Genomic DNA, 19,810 nt, shown 5'->3' with positions numbered 1-19,810 from the left:
AAAGAGGGCTATTTGAACCAGAAATCTGTATTATACTCATCAAATTAACGCTGCGAACAGCACCAAATTCTCAATTCAGTTATGCAGAAATAAATGAGAAATAAAGTAATGATAATGAAATTATAATGATAATGCTAATTATAACAACAATGTTATTGAATCTTAACATCTGCAAAAAGTGATCGTTCTATGAACAATGTATATCCCTTGTGTAGAGCATTTGCAGTGTACATGTATTTCCATTGCAAGTACCATTCAGCCACTAATACAGTAATTCAACTTTTCCATGAAATTCATTGAAATTATGCCTTGTCTGACTGTCTTAGCATAATATTTGGCTTGAAACTTGCTTACAAAGCATAATCAGGCATCATCTGCCAGGGTAATCCATTCAATTCCTGTACATTAATATAAAAAAATTGCTACTTTTTGAAAACTTCCAACCTTTCTTGAAAATTCCCAACATTTCTGGAAAATTCCCGAAAATTGCCGAAAATTCCCAAAATTCCCGATAAATTCCCGTTTATTCCCATGGAAAGTTTCCACCACGAAAATTCCCGGGAATTTTGCAACCCTATACACAATGTCTGTGATCTCACTCAAATTCACAGAAAATCTCACGCATAGCTGGTCTTTGAACTTGGCTTCGCTGATATTCATCTATCAGCTGTAAAATTGCTACAGAATATTTGCAATTGGTCGCAAATATTTTCTTGCAACACTCCCTAAGACTACTATTACAATTTGAAGAAAAGGATTGATTTGTTGAATGATATTCTGCATTTAAATTTAAATTTCTGCATATTCATTGATGCAACATAAATTTTTAAATAGCTTTTTAAAAATTTTGGCAATTTGTTTTTATTACAGTTTTGTGGAACAAGTACGGTAAGAGTGGAGATTCCTCTGTGTAACTATAAAGTATGTAGGCATAGATCAGTTTGTTGACGAGTACGAGCCTAGGAGGATCAAGAAAATGGGAGAGGATGATGATGATGCCGTCTTCTTTACTGAAGAAGATTATGATATGTTCTCATTGAGCCGAACTCACAACATCCGTGCTCGTCGTAATGAGCAAATCAAAGCTTTGAAAAATTGGTAAGTCACTTATAGACCTCTCCCCAACTTGTGCATCGGCAAGGCAAAACATAAATATGAAAAAAAATCCTGTAAATTCCTACCTTGTTTTTAGATAGGTCCTAATCAGACGAAATTTGTTCGTGCTCGGAGAAAGTTATGGATATACTGGGATTAACTTGAATGTAGAGATGCCAAGCTTGCAGCTCATTTGCCCCACATCGTGTTGGATAGTCTCTAGTAGGAACTAAAAACTCATTCTTTAGCATTTTTACTAGTTTTAGCAGAGAATAATATTCTGGAATGAGTACTATTTTGCTTAATACCAAATTACATTGCAGTGATTGTACCATACCTGTTTTCAACTGATGAGGCCTACATGTATTTGGGATATTTTGAGGCTTCTCAACCCATCAATATGTTAAATTGAATGTTTTGCTTGAATTTGAATGACATACAGTGGTGCCAGTTGTTCTTGTACAGTTGTAGAGTTAAAGCTCTAGTAAAGACTTCCAATTCTATATTTACCCTAGTTAGCATGGTATTTAAATACTATTTCTGTCCTAATATAGATCATATTATATCATCACTTTGACCATGCAATCATAAAAAAAAGCTTTATTATGTAAAAATATTGAATTCCATATTAGAAGTAGGGCGTACACAAGCGGTGATATATTCTTTATAGAATTAACATTCTTAAAATTTATCTTGTTTAGGCGGGATGTGGTTGCCAAAGAAAAGGAGAAGAAGCTAGAGGCCAAGAAGCAATCCAAGCAGGCTAACCCTTCGAAAGAAGCTGACAAGAGAACTCCTCAAGCTGTTCCCAAGCCCCCCTCTGAGAAACCCAAGCTTCCGGGAAACCTTTACAGTCTCGTCTCACCTAACCCTAAGATCAGATACCCTACGTTCTCTCGATTGACCCTGGTACAGCATAAGAAGTTCCTACAGCTTCAGGCCCAGTATGGCTCAAAGGGTACCAGGGTCACTACGTCCAAGCAGTCAGCTGAACTTCAACATTGGAGGGTGAGTATCCGTCGGTATGACTAGGCAATATGATATTTTGCCCAAAGGGGAAAGATAGTGTTGTTGCAGAATTAGTACATCAGGATGGTGGTATTATTTTTTAAGCCAAAATGAATTCCATAACAATCAGAATTGTATGAACAGGTGATTAAAAAGGAAGAGCAGTGTATTTTCTAAAATATATAGGGTAGACAGCCTTTAGTAGAATTCCGGGGGGGGGGGGGGGGGGGCACTCACATATATTGGTTGTACGGGGACGCGCCGCTTTGATGACCACCTTTTTCAGACCTAATTTTCAGTTCTCTGGATACTATGACTGAATAATCCTGTTCCATAGACCCTGTTTTCACAATGCGCAGTATATATTTAGTTCCCAATTCCCAAGACCCCGTACTTTACCCTTTTGGTCAGTTCCTTAGACCCCCATTTCAGAGTTTCATGAGGCACACCCTATATAATTTGAATGCCCCCCCCCCCCGTAGAACCTTAGTATCTGGAGATACTCTCCTGAATTCAGGGAGAAACCCATACACACCTATATAATGATTTCCACAGATTTGTAAGAATGCTTAGATAAATATAATTTAGCACCCTTCATAACTCTTTGGTTCCCCTGATAAGGAGGACTGCTAACAATAATAGCTCCATGCAATAAGAGTAATAATATTTGTAAGCTTTAAGCAAAGCAAAGACTAAAAAAGCATCTTCTCTCTCTGCGCCATCAACATCTGCGCACTTCCTGCCTGGTTTGCTACAATTGTGGAGTGTTGGGCAGTATACCTAAAGAAGAAGCTCTTGTGTAAGAAAATGAAAATGATTGTCCTTCTTTAAATATCATTGAGTAGAAATACTTTGTTTTTTAAATGGAACCCCTAATACAACATATCTATTCTCAAATAGAATTTGACTAAGTGTTGATACACTTTTATAAATTTCTTTCCTAGCAACTTGGAGGCCTGATATACCAAGATCAACAAGACTTCAATGCTTTTGCAGAGTACATGGCCAAAAATCAACCAGACAGGTATACTTCTTTGCCAACAGGAGCAGGGAAATACCTCAAGGTAAGTGCATTTAATAAAAAATATTTGTATTTGCATTTCAAGTATAAGAAAGTTGCAATTCAATTCAGAAATATTCCAAATCATTTTGAAGAAGTTAGCAAAACAATGTAACTTGACTTGCATTGTTTTTCAAAAACATTTTTGTCCCAGATAAACTTTCTGCCATGTAAACAGCCTCTTGACTGCCTAACATTTTATCTATGAATAACTTTGTAGATTTCTTCTTTTTTTTCAAAGGTTTTTAACTTGTTGGATAGGTATATCAACGTTAATCTGTTCAACATTTGTCAAAATGTTAACTCTCAAAATGGGTTTTACTGAAAGAAAATTAAATTGCATATCATATACAGTGGTGCTAAAAATCTAGTGAACCCTCCCAGAAAATGTTCAAGTTAAGCCATGTTATAAGTCGGGTGATAAAATTTTTACAATCAATAATGTTTGTTTCTCTGGGCTCGCCAAATGCAGTGTTGTTGTCAACATTCAGCATGAAGGAGTGCATTTTGTGAAGGGGTTCACTAACTTTCCAGCACAACATATCTTAACTCATAGGCCCGTATTCTGAAGTCAGATTTAACTTAATACATAGTCTAACTCTGAGCTAAAATTATGGGGAGAAAAAAGTTAAAAATTCTGTTTATATTTCTTATGTTTACTATTTTGTTTCCTTTTGCTTTCATAATGAAGAAGAATAATTCAGTTATCATTCCCAGACAATCATGAGCAATTTGGGTGTCATATGAGTTAATAATTTGAATGTGTAAGGATTTGTGCTCCAATTGGCTCTCCATTGTTAAATCGCAACTTTAAACCAGGGTTTAATCTAAACCTGAGTTCAGAATACGGGCCATGTTATGCATCAAAAATCTTAACTTCCCATTGTTAGTACATTCCATATCTGGATGAAAATTCTCTTCTGTGTCACATTGAAAGGATTCCTTAAAGAGAAATGTAGAGAGAGTGGAATCCCTTCCTCAACACTATGCAGTTCTACAGACTGTCACTCTCAACCCAGGTGTACCATTGCCATCAGACCCTACACTTCAGAGAATAGGATCACCAGTCTTTGTGGTATGTATGTATAACAAGGGTTTAATGAAATGAATATTACATTCATATCAATGTATGGGGATGACTGAATATCCTTTCATTTATTTATTCATTTATTTATTTATTTATTTCACATCTTTATACAGGGTAACCAATTCAGCTTTACATGATAAAAACATTTACAAAGATAAAAAGCCGGTTTGCAATCAGGCCCTGTTAATCAAAATACATTTTGATGGACCATGAAAGAATTGAAATTTCCAATGCGTTTACCAGGGGAGCATTTCATCAGAACATTTTTGTGCGACAAGATGTCAGATCTGACAACTTTCCTTGATGCTGATTGGTTAAGAAGCGCTGTTACTATGGTAACTGTTGGATACAACGTCTGACAACTCCTTATGAAACACTCCCCAGGGCTCCATAAAAAAGCCTGTGAAGTCGATATTTCAAAGAATTGATGATATTTGGTAGACAGGGGGCATCAGCAGGAAAAGTTGGTGCAAAAAACTAGGAAGGAGGTTGGAAATAAATGATGATGGTAGAAGGAATGCTAAAATTCAGGCAGCAAGCTCACATGTTCTAGGAGAGATATTCCAGAATATTAAACAAGTTTTAAAAGAAAATGTATGATTTGAGCAGACGTTCTCTCTTTACTGAAAGAAACAAACTGGCTGATATTAAAATCAGTGAAAGGTCACCCATATCATATCAGAATGTCAGCATCATAAAGCAATAACATTGAAAGACATTTAAAAACTCAAATATAATTGAATAAAAATATAATCAAATGAATGTGAAAAGAATAAAAAAATGATGAATTAGAATTAAATGAACATTGTCCAATTACAATTTTCTTGTTCTGTTTTTCTTCAGGGAAAGCACACAGAATTGGTTATCCCACCACTGGAATGTCAGAAGGTCATCTTGAAAACTTCTGCAAATGAAGATGAAGGTCTTTCAGATGTCCAAGAAACTGTAAGTACAATGTAGATAGCACAGTTTACAAAACAGCATTCCCTACCCATATGTTATACTCTGTATTTGTATATGAACTAAAATGGTGGGAACAATGATAATGAAGTCAAACAATATTAGATATTTGTAAAATGGAATCCATGAAAAATGATATCATGCGCACCTGCCGTTGCTTTAAATGGAGACAAATGGGTGGCTTTTAGAAGAAGGTAATTTAGTCAAATTTTGTGAACAGCAGACAATTTTTTGACTGTGGCAGTCTTGTATACATATTCATCCACAATTAAATGTACATGTAGAACAGTATAGTATTTCACATACAAGCTTGAGAAATTATAATATATAAAAAGATGAAATACACATCTACAAACATCATTTAAGAGAGATCTTTGCAATGAAAATACACTGTATTGTATCAATAATTGTGTAGTTACTGCAAGTGAATGGTCAATAAGATCAGAGAGAAATTTTCTGTCATTTAATATTGCATTAAAGATAAATTCCAGTATTGGTAACGATCTCAAAATGACTTTTTACAGAATCTAATATAATGACCACCCAAGTGTCTGTTTATATGAATAAAAAATATGTGCCAAAGGATTCTTGAAGAAATTGTGCAATTGCTGAGAAATAAGCAAAACAAGCGCGGATTCGGTCACTTCCGTCGGGTCTTTATTCCAGCAATAATAATACACTGTCCCACGTGTTCCTATCTGTGTTGGTGATTTTCAGTGTGAACATTTTTCAGCGTAGATTTCAAGATTTCACAAAGTTCAGTTTATGTAACTGTACCAGATCTAGATCCTCGATGATATACTGACAATTAAGCCTGGATTTACAGACTTTCTCATGAAATCAGTGTTTACTGCAACTACTGGCATTTCTCTTTAAATCATTTATACATCTATGCCTTTCTTTTCAAGACATTTTACACTATACCCTAAGAGTATTAAATGAAAGTAATGTCCCCTTTTTTTCTCTTTAATATTGCAGGTGACCAACCAGAACTGTCAAAAACTTTCCGAGGTATACAACGCAGACATAGTCCTCTCCGCTGACAGTTTTTTCACACTCGTGAACAACCATGCGCCCCTCTATGAACATCAATGGGAGATTCCCATCGAGGTCAAAGGTCAGCTTGACAACATAGATTCTTAAATCTTTCTTTATTGCCTGTAGAATTAAGAGGGAGATACTTTGGTTTGGAAATTTCTTGAAAATCAGGCATTTTTGAAATATTTTCTCCAAACCATGGAAAATTTATATTTCAAATAATTATATTTTGTTTATTTATGTAGGACAGTTAACATTCATGTCTGAGACTGTCTCTAAAATTACAAGAGAGCATTATGTGGACTTAATATAGGTTTTGGTCTTGATGATATAAGAATGCATGTTGATTTTCTGAAACCTAAGTATGTAGTGGAGCAGTAGGTGTAGTTGGTCCCATAGTTGATTAAAGGGAAGAACTTGTCCATATTGAATCTCTCTTGTTTGAAATCATTTTTATGTCAGTGGTCTAGTAGGTTTCTTTGGTCATGAAAAGGACAGTTCTTTGTTGAAATTCAATGCATGTATTCCTTTGCTGTCTAGTTAACCCTATTTGTCTTCGTCTTTTTTGTGTATCTACTTTAGAGAGACCCACAGGGAAGGTGGCATTTATTGAAGAACCTTTGATGAGACACCTGTATTATCCTCATGATGCTAGTAGTCTTTACCACAACCTGGTACTGAAGCAGATGCTGTCAACGGGAGGCAACGAGAAGTACTGCAAGATGGTGGACAGGACTGAAGAAGATGAACTTGAGGGTATGACACATGAAAGGGTGGACACTGCACTTCCATTGGAGGTGGAGCCGGAAGTGGAAGAAGATGCTGATGAGTTTGGCTCTGTGTCCTTGACGGATCTGGAGACGTTTGGGAGCGAGATTCGAAGTCCGAGGGCGAAGACGCCAGAGAAGGAGGAGGCAGTGGAGGAAGTTAAAGTGGAACGTGAAGTTGATTGTGAAGGCATGGAGATGTCTAAAGTAGTAAAGGATGAAAGCATTTTAGGAATTGTGTCTCAACAGATTCTAACAGATGATAAAGATGTAACAAATAACAGAGACTTCTTAGAGGGTGATAACGTTAAGATGGAGTGTCAAGAAAACGCCCAAGCAGATAATAGTGGAAATGTTAGATTGGATGAAAATCTTTCATCTGAGGACAAACCCACATGTCAGGAATTGGTTGAATCTTCAGCACAAAATGAGAAAAATGATGAAGCAGCACTGATATTAGAAGCAGCATCAAACAGGAAAGTGGTCAAGGTTGTTGTCCGCCGGAGATCGACAAGTGTTGATGATGGTGCTTCTCTGTCGGCAGATGAGCTTTGCGGTGCTTCTTCATTGCAAGCGACAGTGGGTGTTGGAGAGGTGAAAGGTGACATAGATATGGAGGAGGCAGGAAATGGAAGTACTCTTTGGAAAAGCAAGGAGGATCCTGATGCAAGGTTGATGAGTGACACCAGTGATGATGGTCACAACTTAGTGATTATGATGGACTCTGATGCAGGAAGCAGCAGCCCATCCGCAAGAAGGAATAGGCCATCCTTGAAAGGACCTGACAGACCAGGGGACTCTTCAAAGGAAAATAGTTTGCAGATAAGAAACAAAGAACAAGAAGATACGGTAAAGGAAAAGGTGACTGTCGGGGGTGATCAAAGAGAGGAGGATGTTAAACCAGAGGCGGATGAAGCAGACAAGGCAACTGTAGAAGGCATTGTTAAGGTTGAACAGACTAAAACACTTAATGAAGAAGTGCCTGATGGAAGAATGGCTACAAGAAGAAGTTCTCGAATTAGAAAGCAAAGTTCCAGTGACGGGAACACCAGTGCCGGACAAACGGAAGAAGTGCCAGTGAAACGGAAGAGGGGAAGGCCACGGAAAGTGAAACTTGAGGAGCAGATGGATACAACTGAAGTATCCAAAGGGAAGAAAGATAAGGATGAGAAACCTCCCATAGAACACAAGCCATCCACCAAGAGTGTGACTTGTGAAGAGGGTAAAGATGGAAAGGACAAAGAGGCTGCAATGACTCTAAGAACTAGAAGTAGAAATAGAAAAGACAATTCTGCAGAAAGTGGGAAACGTTTAGACCAAGCTAAGGATATTGCTACACCATCAAAGAAGCAAGAGACTGCAAAAAGTAAAGTACAGTGTGCTAATCCGAAGGGAGCTCCTCAGAGGAAAGGGACACTAAAGGAAGTTTCACCTGGAAAAAAAGGAACACAGAGAAAACCAGGAACTAAAGACCCTAGTGAGAAGAACAAAGCGGAGTCAACCATAGATGAAATCATGCGGCTCCAGGAGAAGATGCTCACCAGACAGAAGTCCAATGGTCAACAGCATTCTCAAGAACAACCTGAAAGTCATTGTACTCAAGGAAAAGTACAAGGTCATCAAGGAAGTTCTGAAGCCAGTGGTGCAGAAGAGATGCAACCTGCAGCAGGTTCCTTGCCCCAAGGTTTGGACTTGGAGCATCCAGCGGAAGGATGTTGGGCGTATGGCCTCTGGAAGTTGGGCAGATTACGACTGCTGACACAAAGCAAATGCCTTGGCAGATTACAGGTTGGTAGAGGATGTAAATAAAAATGATATACTGAAATGATCCTATAACTATGATGAAAAATATGTTATTTCAAAAATTGAGAAATATAGAAATAGCTCCATGCCCTGATTTACGACTGAAAATCCAGGTTTTACCATCTTTATATTAAAAATGAAATCTAAATTCTTGATCATTGAATTTGAACACAAGAGGGGTTTTTGTGCACTACAATACCTGGCACATTTTTTATGTAATGGGGCGGGTGGCGGATGTGTACAATGAAAATGTGTATGAAGAAAATGAAGACTGAAGAAAATGTATGTTGCTTTGAATTAAAGATATATTCAAAGCAGGAAACAAAGGGATTGAAATTAATGTAATGATGTAAGAGTTTGTAACCCATTAGAAATGACAAATGTGATGGTGATATATTAAGTGGCTGTGATGCCATTATAAATGACATCAAATCTTGCTTTAGCTTCATTGGCCTGAATTCACAAAGATGGTTTTGAAAACCTACGGTTGAATCCATGGTTTATGTAAATTTCCTGTATGAATTACGCTTAATTTAGCGCGTATCGGGCGTGTGTATAAAAAATGTCCAATGCTGATGTGCGCTTTTTTCACAGTGCGCCAAATTGACGCCTGTTACCATGGTTGGATATGCTATTTCATTTTTTCATGCGTCCACTGTCTGAAGAGTGGACACATGAATAAAATAGCGTAGATAACCACGGCAACAGGCGTCAATTTGGCACACTGTGACAAAAGCGCATCGGCATTAGAATTTTTAATACACGCGCCCGATACGGGCTAAATTAAGCGTAATTTATACAGGAAATCAACATAAACCGTGGATTCAACCGTGGTTTTCAAAACCATCTTTGTGAATACGGCCATTGTGTTTGATGTTGGTTTGTTGTAGGGGGAAGTCGTCAGTGTTTGCGAGAAGATGGAGCATCAGACGGACCTTGGTCTTGAGATGCAAACGGCCAGTGACCTGACGAGGATGTGGCTCAATCTTTACCTTAACCCTGGGTCAAAGTTTATCAGAGGTCAGTATTATCGCTAGAATAGGAATTTTTTTATGATGATGAGGGGGGGGATGGTCACTTGTGTTTCGAAAATATAGATTATCAATTCAGCCTTGGTCATTCATTTCATTTATTTCCAATTCTCATAAAAACATTTAATACAATCAATATACAATAGGAGACATATAAGGCTTTATAGGCTGGGCTTCAATGCCATAGTGGATTATACAAAATACAGAGAGAGAAGAAGGGGGGGGGGTACATATATGTGTAGTTTTGATGGTCTTGGGATGCAAACAGAAAGTGATCTTACTATGATGTGGCTTAAACTTTACATAAACCCCGGGTCAAAATTTATTAGAGGTCAGGGAGTGGGGAAGTTTTAGTAAAGAGAAGATAATAAGCGTTTAAATTTTTAGGAGAAGGTAATTTCTTTCCATTAGGCCGTGGTCTTGAGCGGTGATGCTGGAATGTTTTGATTAAACAGAGTTGGGGGCCGAACTACAACAGTAGTTCAACCCCCAACTCTTTCGGTTCAATATATTTTATGGCACTGCCGTATGGAAATAATGATTCAATGTTATCCCAAATACAATTTATTAAGTATTTTTGTAGAAGAATTTTTAAGATTTCACTTCACTTTTCCTATATTATAATCTCCCATGTCACCGGCAGGAAGAATAGATTGCCTGACATCAGAGGTCCTTAGCTGGGAGTTTGTGGATGGGTTAGCTATGGTACAACCAACGCAGACATTCAAGTAAGAACGCAAAAACCAAAGGAAGCTCTAAACTGCCTTTGACTTGACAAGATGGTGAGATATCCTGGCAATTCAACCTGATAGCCTTAATATGTCGATGTGGTGGACGTAGCTTGGCATGTCAATATATAATTTATAGAAGTCGACGTTGTGAGGTTACATTTCTCACCATGTCAACATAATGAGGCTATTAGGTTGATGTGTCAAGATAGAATATCTTGTCAAGTCGATGACACTTCAAACCGTACATCGAAACCAAAGCACAAGGATGAATTTTTACATTGGGTCATTGATTACTTTGGATTTCAGAAAGACAATTCCGTAAAAGATATTACAAATGCTCTATGCAGACCTTTCTGAAATGATTTGTCTCCATGTTATGCTTCATACAGTTATGTATGTAAAGGTGCATAGGTCTCATATTAATATAGCTTAAGTAGTTTGTGGACTAAAAATGGAAAAGTACAAAAAATATGGAATTGCCCAGTTATAGTGTAATCAGTGTAAAATGAAGTAATGCCTGAAGTGAGATTGTTATTTTTGCAATAAATATTATTGATACTTCTGCATTTTCCTTTGATTTTATTTACTTAAAGAATAAAAAAAGAAGCAAATTAGATTTTGAGTTTTTAATAAGATCCATAGCTATGTAAACTTTATGCTTGATGCTTTTTGACCCTTCAAAATGTGAAATATAATACAGGTTAACTTTTTAAGTTCATCATTTCATATATTGACTATTGGCCTAATTTAAAGCAGTTTATTGGGCCAGATCATTCTGTGGCCCCAAAAGACTTACCATGTGTGTCAGTGAATGTATGATAGGTACATGTGTTTGTATTGTTAGTAGAATTTGGGTTGAATCACATGTTGACCAGCATATAGTCAAATCAAAGGTCATTTTTTACTTGCTAATTTGTATTTTATTTCTATAGCCCAGCTATGTGCATGAAGGTACTATATCTCATCCTTGGGAAGTTATCAGCTTTATCAGAGGGTAGATACCTGTTACGACACAGACCGGGAGATGCTCATATCTGTATTTACCAGTGTGTTGATCCTACCGCCAAAAACGTGAGGTAAGTACACCATTCAATCTCCTCATGGGCCCCGTCTCACCAAGGTTGAGATTGATCCAATCTATGACCCTGTTACACCGGATTTCCTAAGAAGACCCGGGGCGCCCCGAGACCATTCTCTGGCAGGTTTCTAATCTGGTGCAAACGCGCAAACCTACCCGAGACCCCTTCGGAGCAAACCATCTCGGACCACCTTGTGATGTGTTCCGAGACCTCTCTCAGGGCGCCCGATACTGCTTTGGATTTGGTGTAAATGCAAATCTGCTGAGACAGGTTCTCTTGATGAGCTACACGTGGAATGATTATCCAAACAACAAATACAGTGCGCGCTTGGCGCCCTGCCAAACCTATCTCGGACAGCTTTGATAATTCGTCGTAAATGCACAGAAAGCTGTCTCGGGCACCCCGAGACTCGTTATAATTCTGGAATTATAATTTTGGAAACCATTCTCGGGTATCAAATCCGGTGTAACAAGGGTTTATGTCAACTCTAGAAAGCCAGCAGTGTACATTTAGGTTTCTATTTGTAGGTACGTCACTGCTAGTGTGCATGAGATGCTAGGTGTCTAGCCTGTACGCACCTCTATCTTCCAAACCAGAGGTTGGTTCACAAAGATGACTGACTGAAAGTAATGGTGAAGTGCCAAAATAATATTTTACACATCATCTTGCTGATGAGTACATAAAAGCACAATATCTCCAGGGGGCCGTTTCATAAAGCTGTTCGTAAGTTAAGAGCGACTTTAAGAACGACTGGTGAACCTTTCTTACGAGTTGAACCATTGCCAATTTAACATTTTGGTGTACACACCATTCACCACAAGACAGGATCACCAGTCGTTCTTAAAGCCACTCTTAATTTACGAACAGCTTTATCAAACACCCACCTGAGCATCAGCTGACCGATGTGGTGATGCGTTATACAGTGCATGCATCTGGGAATATGAAAGTTATTTTTAGTCAGCCTTAAATCTTTATGCAACACCTACCAAAGAGGATTAAATCTGTTTTAATCCATCTTGTAGTTGTACTTTGTGCTGCACATTGTTCTGCACTCAACCCAGGTGAGGTGAATGGATACCTTGCAGGAATATATTCCTCAAAATGCCAAGTGTGTAAAAGCTGCTTGAGATACAGCCAGGGTAATAATATCCAAGTCCTTTAGAAGCGCATGCGTATATTGTAGAGACATTATTCATAATGTGCTATGCTTTATACAAGAACTGATACTTGTGTAAAAATTCAAACTTCATATGATTTTCTCACCTTCCAGAGCACCGTATGACCTCCACGCAGCTCATAAAGCCAGTCAGCTGATGACATCACTTCCTCCCACAATTCCATGGGTGCCTCTAGACCCAAGTGCCCCGTATCGTAGCAACAGATGGAGGGGGTGTGTTCCTCTTACCTTCCCACCATGTCCGCCAAGCTTCAAACATCGTAAGTCGCATTACATACCTTTGAACACAAATTTCTTGCTAGAAAAGTTCACAAGAAATCGCCAGACACCCACTTAGAAATGGAAGAGAATATTTCAACCAATCTCTACACTATGCAATCTGACTGAAACACATTATTTTAACAAATCTCATTCTAAAGTCAAAATATAATTTTATAAAAGTACATTTTTTTAAATTCAACACCAATTGTCATGATGAAATGATTCTATCATTTAATCACATTTTACCATAATTTAATGTATTTAATGTATATGATGTTAAATCTTCATTCTCTTTTCTTTAATTGTGAATGTATTTATCATGACTTTTCTTTAATTGTGAATGTACTTATGACTTTTCTTTAATTGTGAATGTACTTATCATGACTTTTTTCTTTAATTGTGAATGTACTTATCATGACTTTTTTTTTTAATTGTGAATGTACTTATGACTTTTCTTTAATTGTGAATGTACTTATCATGACTCTTTTCTTTCTACCTCTTATATCTACACTGTCTCCCCTCTCTGTTTCTCTCTCTCTAATTTATGTGTATACATATGTGGGTGTGTGTGTTTATTCTTGCATATATATTTTTAATGTATAATTTGTAGTATGATTTGTATTATAATGTACACCTCAAATGTATAATGTATGTTGGGACCCTGCTTACAAGCACTGTGCTTATTAAGGGTATCCCTCCATTTTTAAACAATATGTATCTGTATTTCAAGTTAGATTTTCATGTATACTTATTTCTAAAGATGGTAAATAAATTGAAATTGAATTAAATTTTCCTTTTTTTTGCAGCATCAATGCAGCATGGCGGCAAACACAGAAAGAAGAAGAATAAGAAGAAAAGGTGACCAGAGGCGTAACATCCGTACGGAACCGTTGACTTAAATGATTGTCAATATGATGTGAAGTTGGATATTTGAGAAGGTTTCATAAAGCAATTTGGAAAGTTAGGAATAATTTTACTGAGTGGTCATCAGAATATGAAGTGCCAAACTATCAGCTCAAGCAGTTTAAAAGACGTTAGCTAACAATTTCAGTTTTACTGAAAAGTTAAAGAAGTTTAAATAATGTTTATTGACATGCCGTGGTAACAACTGTGAAGGCAGATTATCAACATTGAAGGAATGCCTCAAATGCGGTGTTCTGTGAAAGTAGTCAGCAAACACTTAATAATTTTTTGCCAATTTCAGTAGAAACATTGGTTATTCTTATTTTTATTTTATGACCAGAACTAATCCGTATCTTCAGAGATGAAGTTAGTTTTTGGGTCTCATTACACAAAGTGTGGGGTTGACCAATGTTGACATTTACAAATTGTGATTTGTTTTTAATCAATCATGCAAATCAACTGTACAGTGCGTCCCAGAAAAAAGGAAACGGGGATTCCCATGTCATTTTTCTTCAAAGGCAAATAAGTTATAAAATTTCATTTACATAATCATAATATTCAATTATTCCTCTTTATTTTGATACATAAAATGAGACGAACACTTCATGAATTAATGAGCATGATGAGTTTGAAATATTTATGTCAAAACCAGGTTACGCAGAAATGGATTGGCTCATTAGCATTTCTTTTCTATTGTTTTGTTACGATTCTCTGAAATGAGAGTGGACTTAGATTCACTAACAAGTTTCTGCTCAAATCGTTTCTGATATACCTCAATATTTATTGTTTGTAATATGCCATGCTTGAAGAATTTGCTAAGCTGTTGGTTTCAAATTCGAGATGAGATTCCATTCCTGCCTAGAGTATCAGATTTATAGTAAAAAACATATGTAATAATTGTGAAATCTATCGCTGAAAACAGGTTTCCTTTTTTGTGGGACGCACTGTATAGTAAGTCCCTAAACTTTGTGTTCCAAGGCCCTGGTTATGAGATTTATTGTGGAATAAAAAATTAAGACATCTATGCTCCATTTTGGTAACTTTTTAAAGTAACAAATTTTCCATAACAGTTAAAAGCTATTGAAATCCTTTATTCTGATTGGTTGATGGTAGATTTGTCATGGAAATTGTGCATTTGTTACAATCACAAGTCTTTGTGAAAAGGAACCCATGGTCTCTTATTAACATGAAACATAGCAATGGATCGTAGGACGATGATTCCTTGACCTCAATTTACGATCAGTCATGGAATTCAGTTATATGAACAAGTTGCTTAGCTTTGGGCTAAATAACCTAAATAACATAAAATGGGTAGTAAATGAAGAGGCTTTAATAGGAGGAAATTATAATTTGTAAACAAATTTTCAGCATTACTCCTATGTGATTTGTTTACAAATTATAATTTCCTCCTATTAAAGCCTCTTCATTTACTATCTATTGTCCCCGGCGGACTGCATTTGCATATTAATGAGTCAGAAAAAATAGGATCGAGGGTATTTGAATTCCAGTTCATCGTGATTTAGCCATGAACCAGAATAGCCTGGAAAGCAGTAGATGTTAGGTTCGAATCCCACTGGTTCCAATTTTTCTGACATATGATTTTCATTACAGATCGAGCATGCGATCTTAAACACATAATGCCGAAAATTTGTTTACCAAAAATAAAACATGAAAAGGACTTGAAATCTGATAATTGTGTCCACTTTTCCCATACTTGAGAACCACACGTTCCGGGAAACCACAATATTCAATTCACTTTTGAAGATCAGGTACGTGCATTGAATCTTCATTCTTTTTTAGCAACATGATTCCATTTTAGGGCAAGTTAAAGATTGGGGTTTGAATACAATCTGATTGTAAATTTATTAAAATAATTTGACTTAGTTGAATTCTGACTTCCGGGATAATTATGTCAATATTTTGATTGGGCAAGATTACTAGGAGAGAAAACTTACCAGTTATAAACATAATTTGCTATGCTTTGTGACATAGGGTTCCTATGTCTTTTATATGATCTACTACTCTTTATCATGTCATTAAGTATTTAATATTTTATTTATTTGAAGTTGCTGTCAATAATGCATAAGAAGTCTTGCACACAAAGCACACAAATAAATTCACATACACAGGAATTGCTTGAAATTGTCATTTATTTTTTTCTTTCCTCATAGTTGACATTTACTGACAGCACTCATAATGAATTTACACATCTCTTCAATGTACCATTCATATATAACAACTGGAAGCCCGATATAGGGCAAAGACATGATAAATACATTGAGATGAATAGGTGGAGCCAAATTTTAAAGTGTATGATGCGGTGTCCATATATATATATATCACACACATTTCAAAATTATATAAGGTGGAAATATATAATAATCACAATACCCTTGTATTTTCTCAAAAATCGATTAAATTCAATACTACCTACATGTACATGTACAAGTAAATGGCAAGAACCTAGACTAAAGGCCACCGCACACCTTACGACTGTTCGCAATCCGACTTTGGAACAAATTGCACTTTGCTAATTTTCTGAAAATGTGAATGGAACATATCATTTTATTTGTGGTTAAAATTGAAAGAATACTAATATAACCATTACGAAAGATTGCGAACCTTTATTTTGGAGTAAAGACCAAATTACTTTCAAATCGTAGCCAATCGTACGACTGCTATGACGTCATTACGACTAGATATTAAATTCGCTTTTGTTCTAAGAAGGATGATAGCCTAGTCAGAGAACTGAACATATGTATTTGTAAGATGATATTGAACATTACACAGTAAGATATTCCAAGTCTCATTTATAGCATCAAATTCTACAACTTTTATTCTGAAATCAGGTGGCAGACCAATCGCAAGGTGTGCGGTCGCGTTAAGATATCGCTGTACATAGAAATTAAGTAGGTCATAGGCATCACAATTTTAGAATTCTGTGCTCATTGACAGAGTTGAAAATGTCAAATGAATGTGCTACCCTTATTTTGCAAGATTAATAGAAAAATTCATATAATCTTAACAAGTCAATTCAAATCTGCATCCAAAATAAGCATTTTTATAGCATCTGGGCACCATTGCATAAAGGTTACCATCATGGTAAAACTTGCCATGCTCTAGTTACTCACATGGAAGCCTTGATCTATTTTGATAAGCTGTTTATCATCGTTAACATAGTAGTTAACACCGGAAAGCTAAGTAACCAGTACTTTTTAATGCAATCGGGCCAAGCTTGCAAAATTTTCTGACCCATTTCAATCATTACCAAGTTCAGATATTCTTTTTAACCTTGGAGTTCATCAGTAAAAAATCTGATCATTTTCTTTCTAATTTGCATGCACGACCCAAGTTTGAAATTGACGTTCATCAAGCAATTCTTTTTTTTTTCTATAGCTACAATAAAAAGGGACGGATAAGCTGAAATCATACACATAATGCTCCTGGCCAAGGCGTAAAAATAATAACATGACCTCGGTAACAGTGGATGTACATGTAGATTAACTCGCTTTAACACAGTATAATGCACATTGGTCTGTATATAAAGTTTGTTACTGATAAATGCTTTCAATACAAATGCTCCTCATCATCACCATAAAAGACCTACATGAATTTGGAGGATTCAGTGGTCAACAAATTTTTGATCACGGCAAATTAACATAAAAGATCTCATCAATATGTGCATTTCGTAATATATGCACATAAATTATGCCTTCATCGTGATGTAGCTGCTGCTTGTTAATCCTGAGTGATCGGTCGACCTAACGCAATGCATTCAAAGTATAGCTTTTCTTGGAGCTCACTTCCTCTTGAAAAAAGTGAAAAATTATAATCCTTATTTCCTTATTTCATTGTTTGGAAAAGAAATCTTGAGAATAGAAATATTCAGAAAATTCATTTTGCCTAATTGATTGTGGGCCCGGCAGCCAATGTGCAGCCCCAGATCAACTTGGCTCTATCCCTTAAAGGTCAAGTCCACCATAGAAAAATGTTGATTTGAATCAATAGAGAAAAATCAGAAAAGCACAATGCTGAAGATTTCATCAAAATCGGATGTAAAACAATAAAAGTTATGACATTTCAAAGTTTCGCTTATTTTTTACAAAATAGTTATATGAACGAGCCAGTTACATCCAAATGAGAGAGTCGATGTCACTCACTCACAATTTCTTTTGTTTTTTATTGTTTGAATTATACAATATTTCAATTTTTATGAATTTGATGATTAGGACCTCCTTGCCTGAAGCACAAAATGTTAAAATAATGGAATCCCACGTGTTCAGGGAGGAATGAAACTTCATTTCACATGACAATGACGAGAAAATAAAAATATTTCATATTTCAAATAAAAAACAAAAGAAATAGTGAGTGACATCATCGACTCTTTCATTTGGATGTAACTGGCTCGTTCATTTACTGTTTTGTGAAATGAAGCGAAACTTTAAAACGTCATAACTTTCTTATTTTACATCCGATTTTGATGAAATTTTCAATGTTATGCTCATTGAATTTTTCTCTTTTTATTCAAATCAAGTTTTTGTTGGGGTGGACTTGTCCTTTAAATGTTGAACGCCAAATAGGGTTAAAGATTTAATTTTTCAACTCGCCAGTACACAATTGTCAATGCAATCAATGGCTGAAATCAGACAAACGATCAATGGCTAAACTACATGCTACAAGGCCCTGGTTCCAAGAGTAAATAACAAAGGCATCATGGTATTACATAAATACAGCAATATCATTTTTTAACCTGTTAACAACTGAATTTTGAATCTTTGTTCAAAGATTATCCAGAATAAACAAAACCCATAATAAATAATAATAATAAATAGTTTAGAGGAACATGAAGAACCATAGTGCATTACAATACATGAACAGTTCTTTGAAAAGAAAAAGAAAATGGAACTAATGCCACCTCAAATATCAAATCTCAGGAACTTCATACAAACATTTCTACTATCACCAAACTTACTTTAACAATAGCATATACGATACCTAACAACTCTTTGGTTTAAAATAAATGTAATTTGTTTTTTACAAAAAATACAAATAAATACGAATCAGAGATCTCATGACCTCAAAATAATTGCAGGAAAATAAATATTGCATTGAGCTCATTCCATTATTCATTGCAAGTCTTACTAGTGTGTAGTGTGAGTTTCATTTCATAAAGAGCACACATCACATGTATCGGATTGAGCTTCTTTTTGAATACTGACAAACTAATCTTCCCATTTCAAAAGTGATTAAGAAAGGTATTCTATTCCTTTTAGGAAAAAAAAAAAAATTTCTAAATAACAAACTTGTATCAAATAATAATTTGCATTAACAAGAAAATTGCCAAGTCAGTTTCTACTACATGGAAGATGTTACATGCATTTCATACATGTATTTAGAAAATTCAGGTATTTTTCTATCCATTGTGACAAAAGCCTTCAGACAAGATTTCACAAAGGTCAGCTTACATTCTTCAAAATGACAATGATTTGATGTCCCATTTTACATTATCTGAATATTATGCAAAAAATGTATTTAACTTTAATCAGATTGAATGAATAATGTAAAATTTATCTCTTTTTTTTTCAATTTGCATTTTCGAATAACGTAGTTCACTACATTTATTGTTAATTTGAACAATGTAGTGATTATAGCTTGCCCCTATAGACCCTTTATCAAGTAAATGATGCCTAAAAGATCTTTGCTGTTGACTGCATAATCACAAAGAAAATCAGCATATTTTTTTCTTTAATTGCAATAAACATTTTAGTGCGATGGAGAATTGGGACACAAATTATGTTTTATAACTAAAA

At 35.8% G+C, this 19,810-nt stretch overlaps 1 protein-coding gene across 1 annotated transcript; it reads left to right on the top strand.

The window, feature by feature from the left end:
* Positions 1-875: 875 nt before the first annotated feature.
* On the top strand, positions 876-14,187 carry LOC121426892 (little elongation complex subunit 2-like). The gene is made up of 12 exons (XM_041623298.1): positions 876-1,098; positions 1,797-2,103; positions 3,048-3,167; positions 4,101-4,238; positions 5,094-5,195; positions 6,189-6,327; positions 6,831-8,803; positions 9,709-9,838; positions 10,493-10,577; positions 11,513-11,656; positions 12,930-13,096; positions 13,904-14,187. Exons 1-12 carry the CDS (start codon positions 977-979, stop codon positions 13,957-13,959), a joined length of 3,483 nt encoding a protein of 1,160 aa, XP_041479232.1. The 5' UTR covers positions 876-976; the 3' UTR covers positions 13,960-14,187.
* Positions 14,188-19,810: the final 5,623 nt, after the last annotated feature.

This window comes from Lytechinus variegatus, chromosome 13 (assembly GCF_018143015.1).
Source record: "Lytechinus variegatus isolate NC3 chromosome 13, Lvar_3.0, whole genome shotgun sequence".
Classification (NCBI taxonomy): domain Eukaryota; kingdom Metazoa; phylum Echinodermata; class Echinoidea; order Temnopleuroida; family Toxopneustidae; genus Lytechinus; species Lytechinus variegatus.
Note: the sequence above shows the minus strand (reverse complement) of the source record. Positions and strands in the feature narration are given on the sequence as shown.

What these genes read in the sequence shown, in the direction of transcription:
- LOC121426892 (XM_041623298.1), top strand. Translation starts at nt 977, where the DNA reads ATGGGAGAGGATGATGATGATGCCGTCTTCTTTACTGAAGAAGATTAT. An exon ending in ATCAAAGCTTTGAAAAATTG is followed by an intron (nt 1,099 to 1,796) that starts GTAAGTCACTTA and finishes TATCTTGTTTAG; the next exon opens with GCGGGATGTGGTTGCCAAAG. An exon ending in GAGCAGGGAAATACCTCAAG is followed by an intron (nt 3,168 to 4,100) that starts GTAAGTGCATTT and finishes TCACATTGAAAG; the next exon opens with GATTCCTTAAAGAGAAATGT.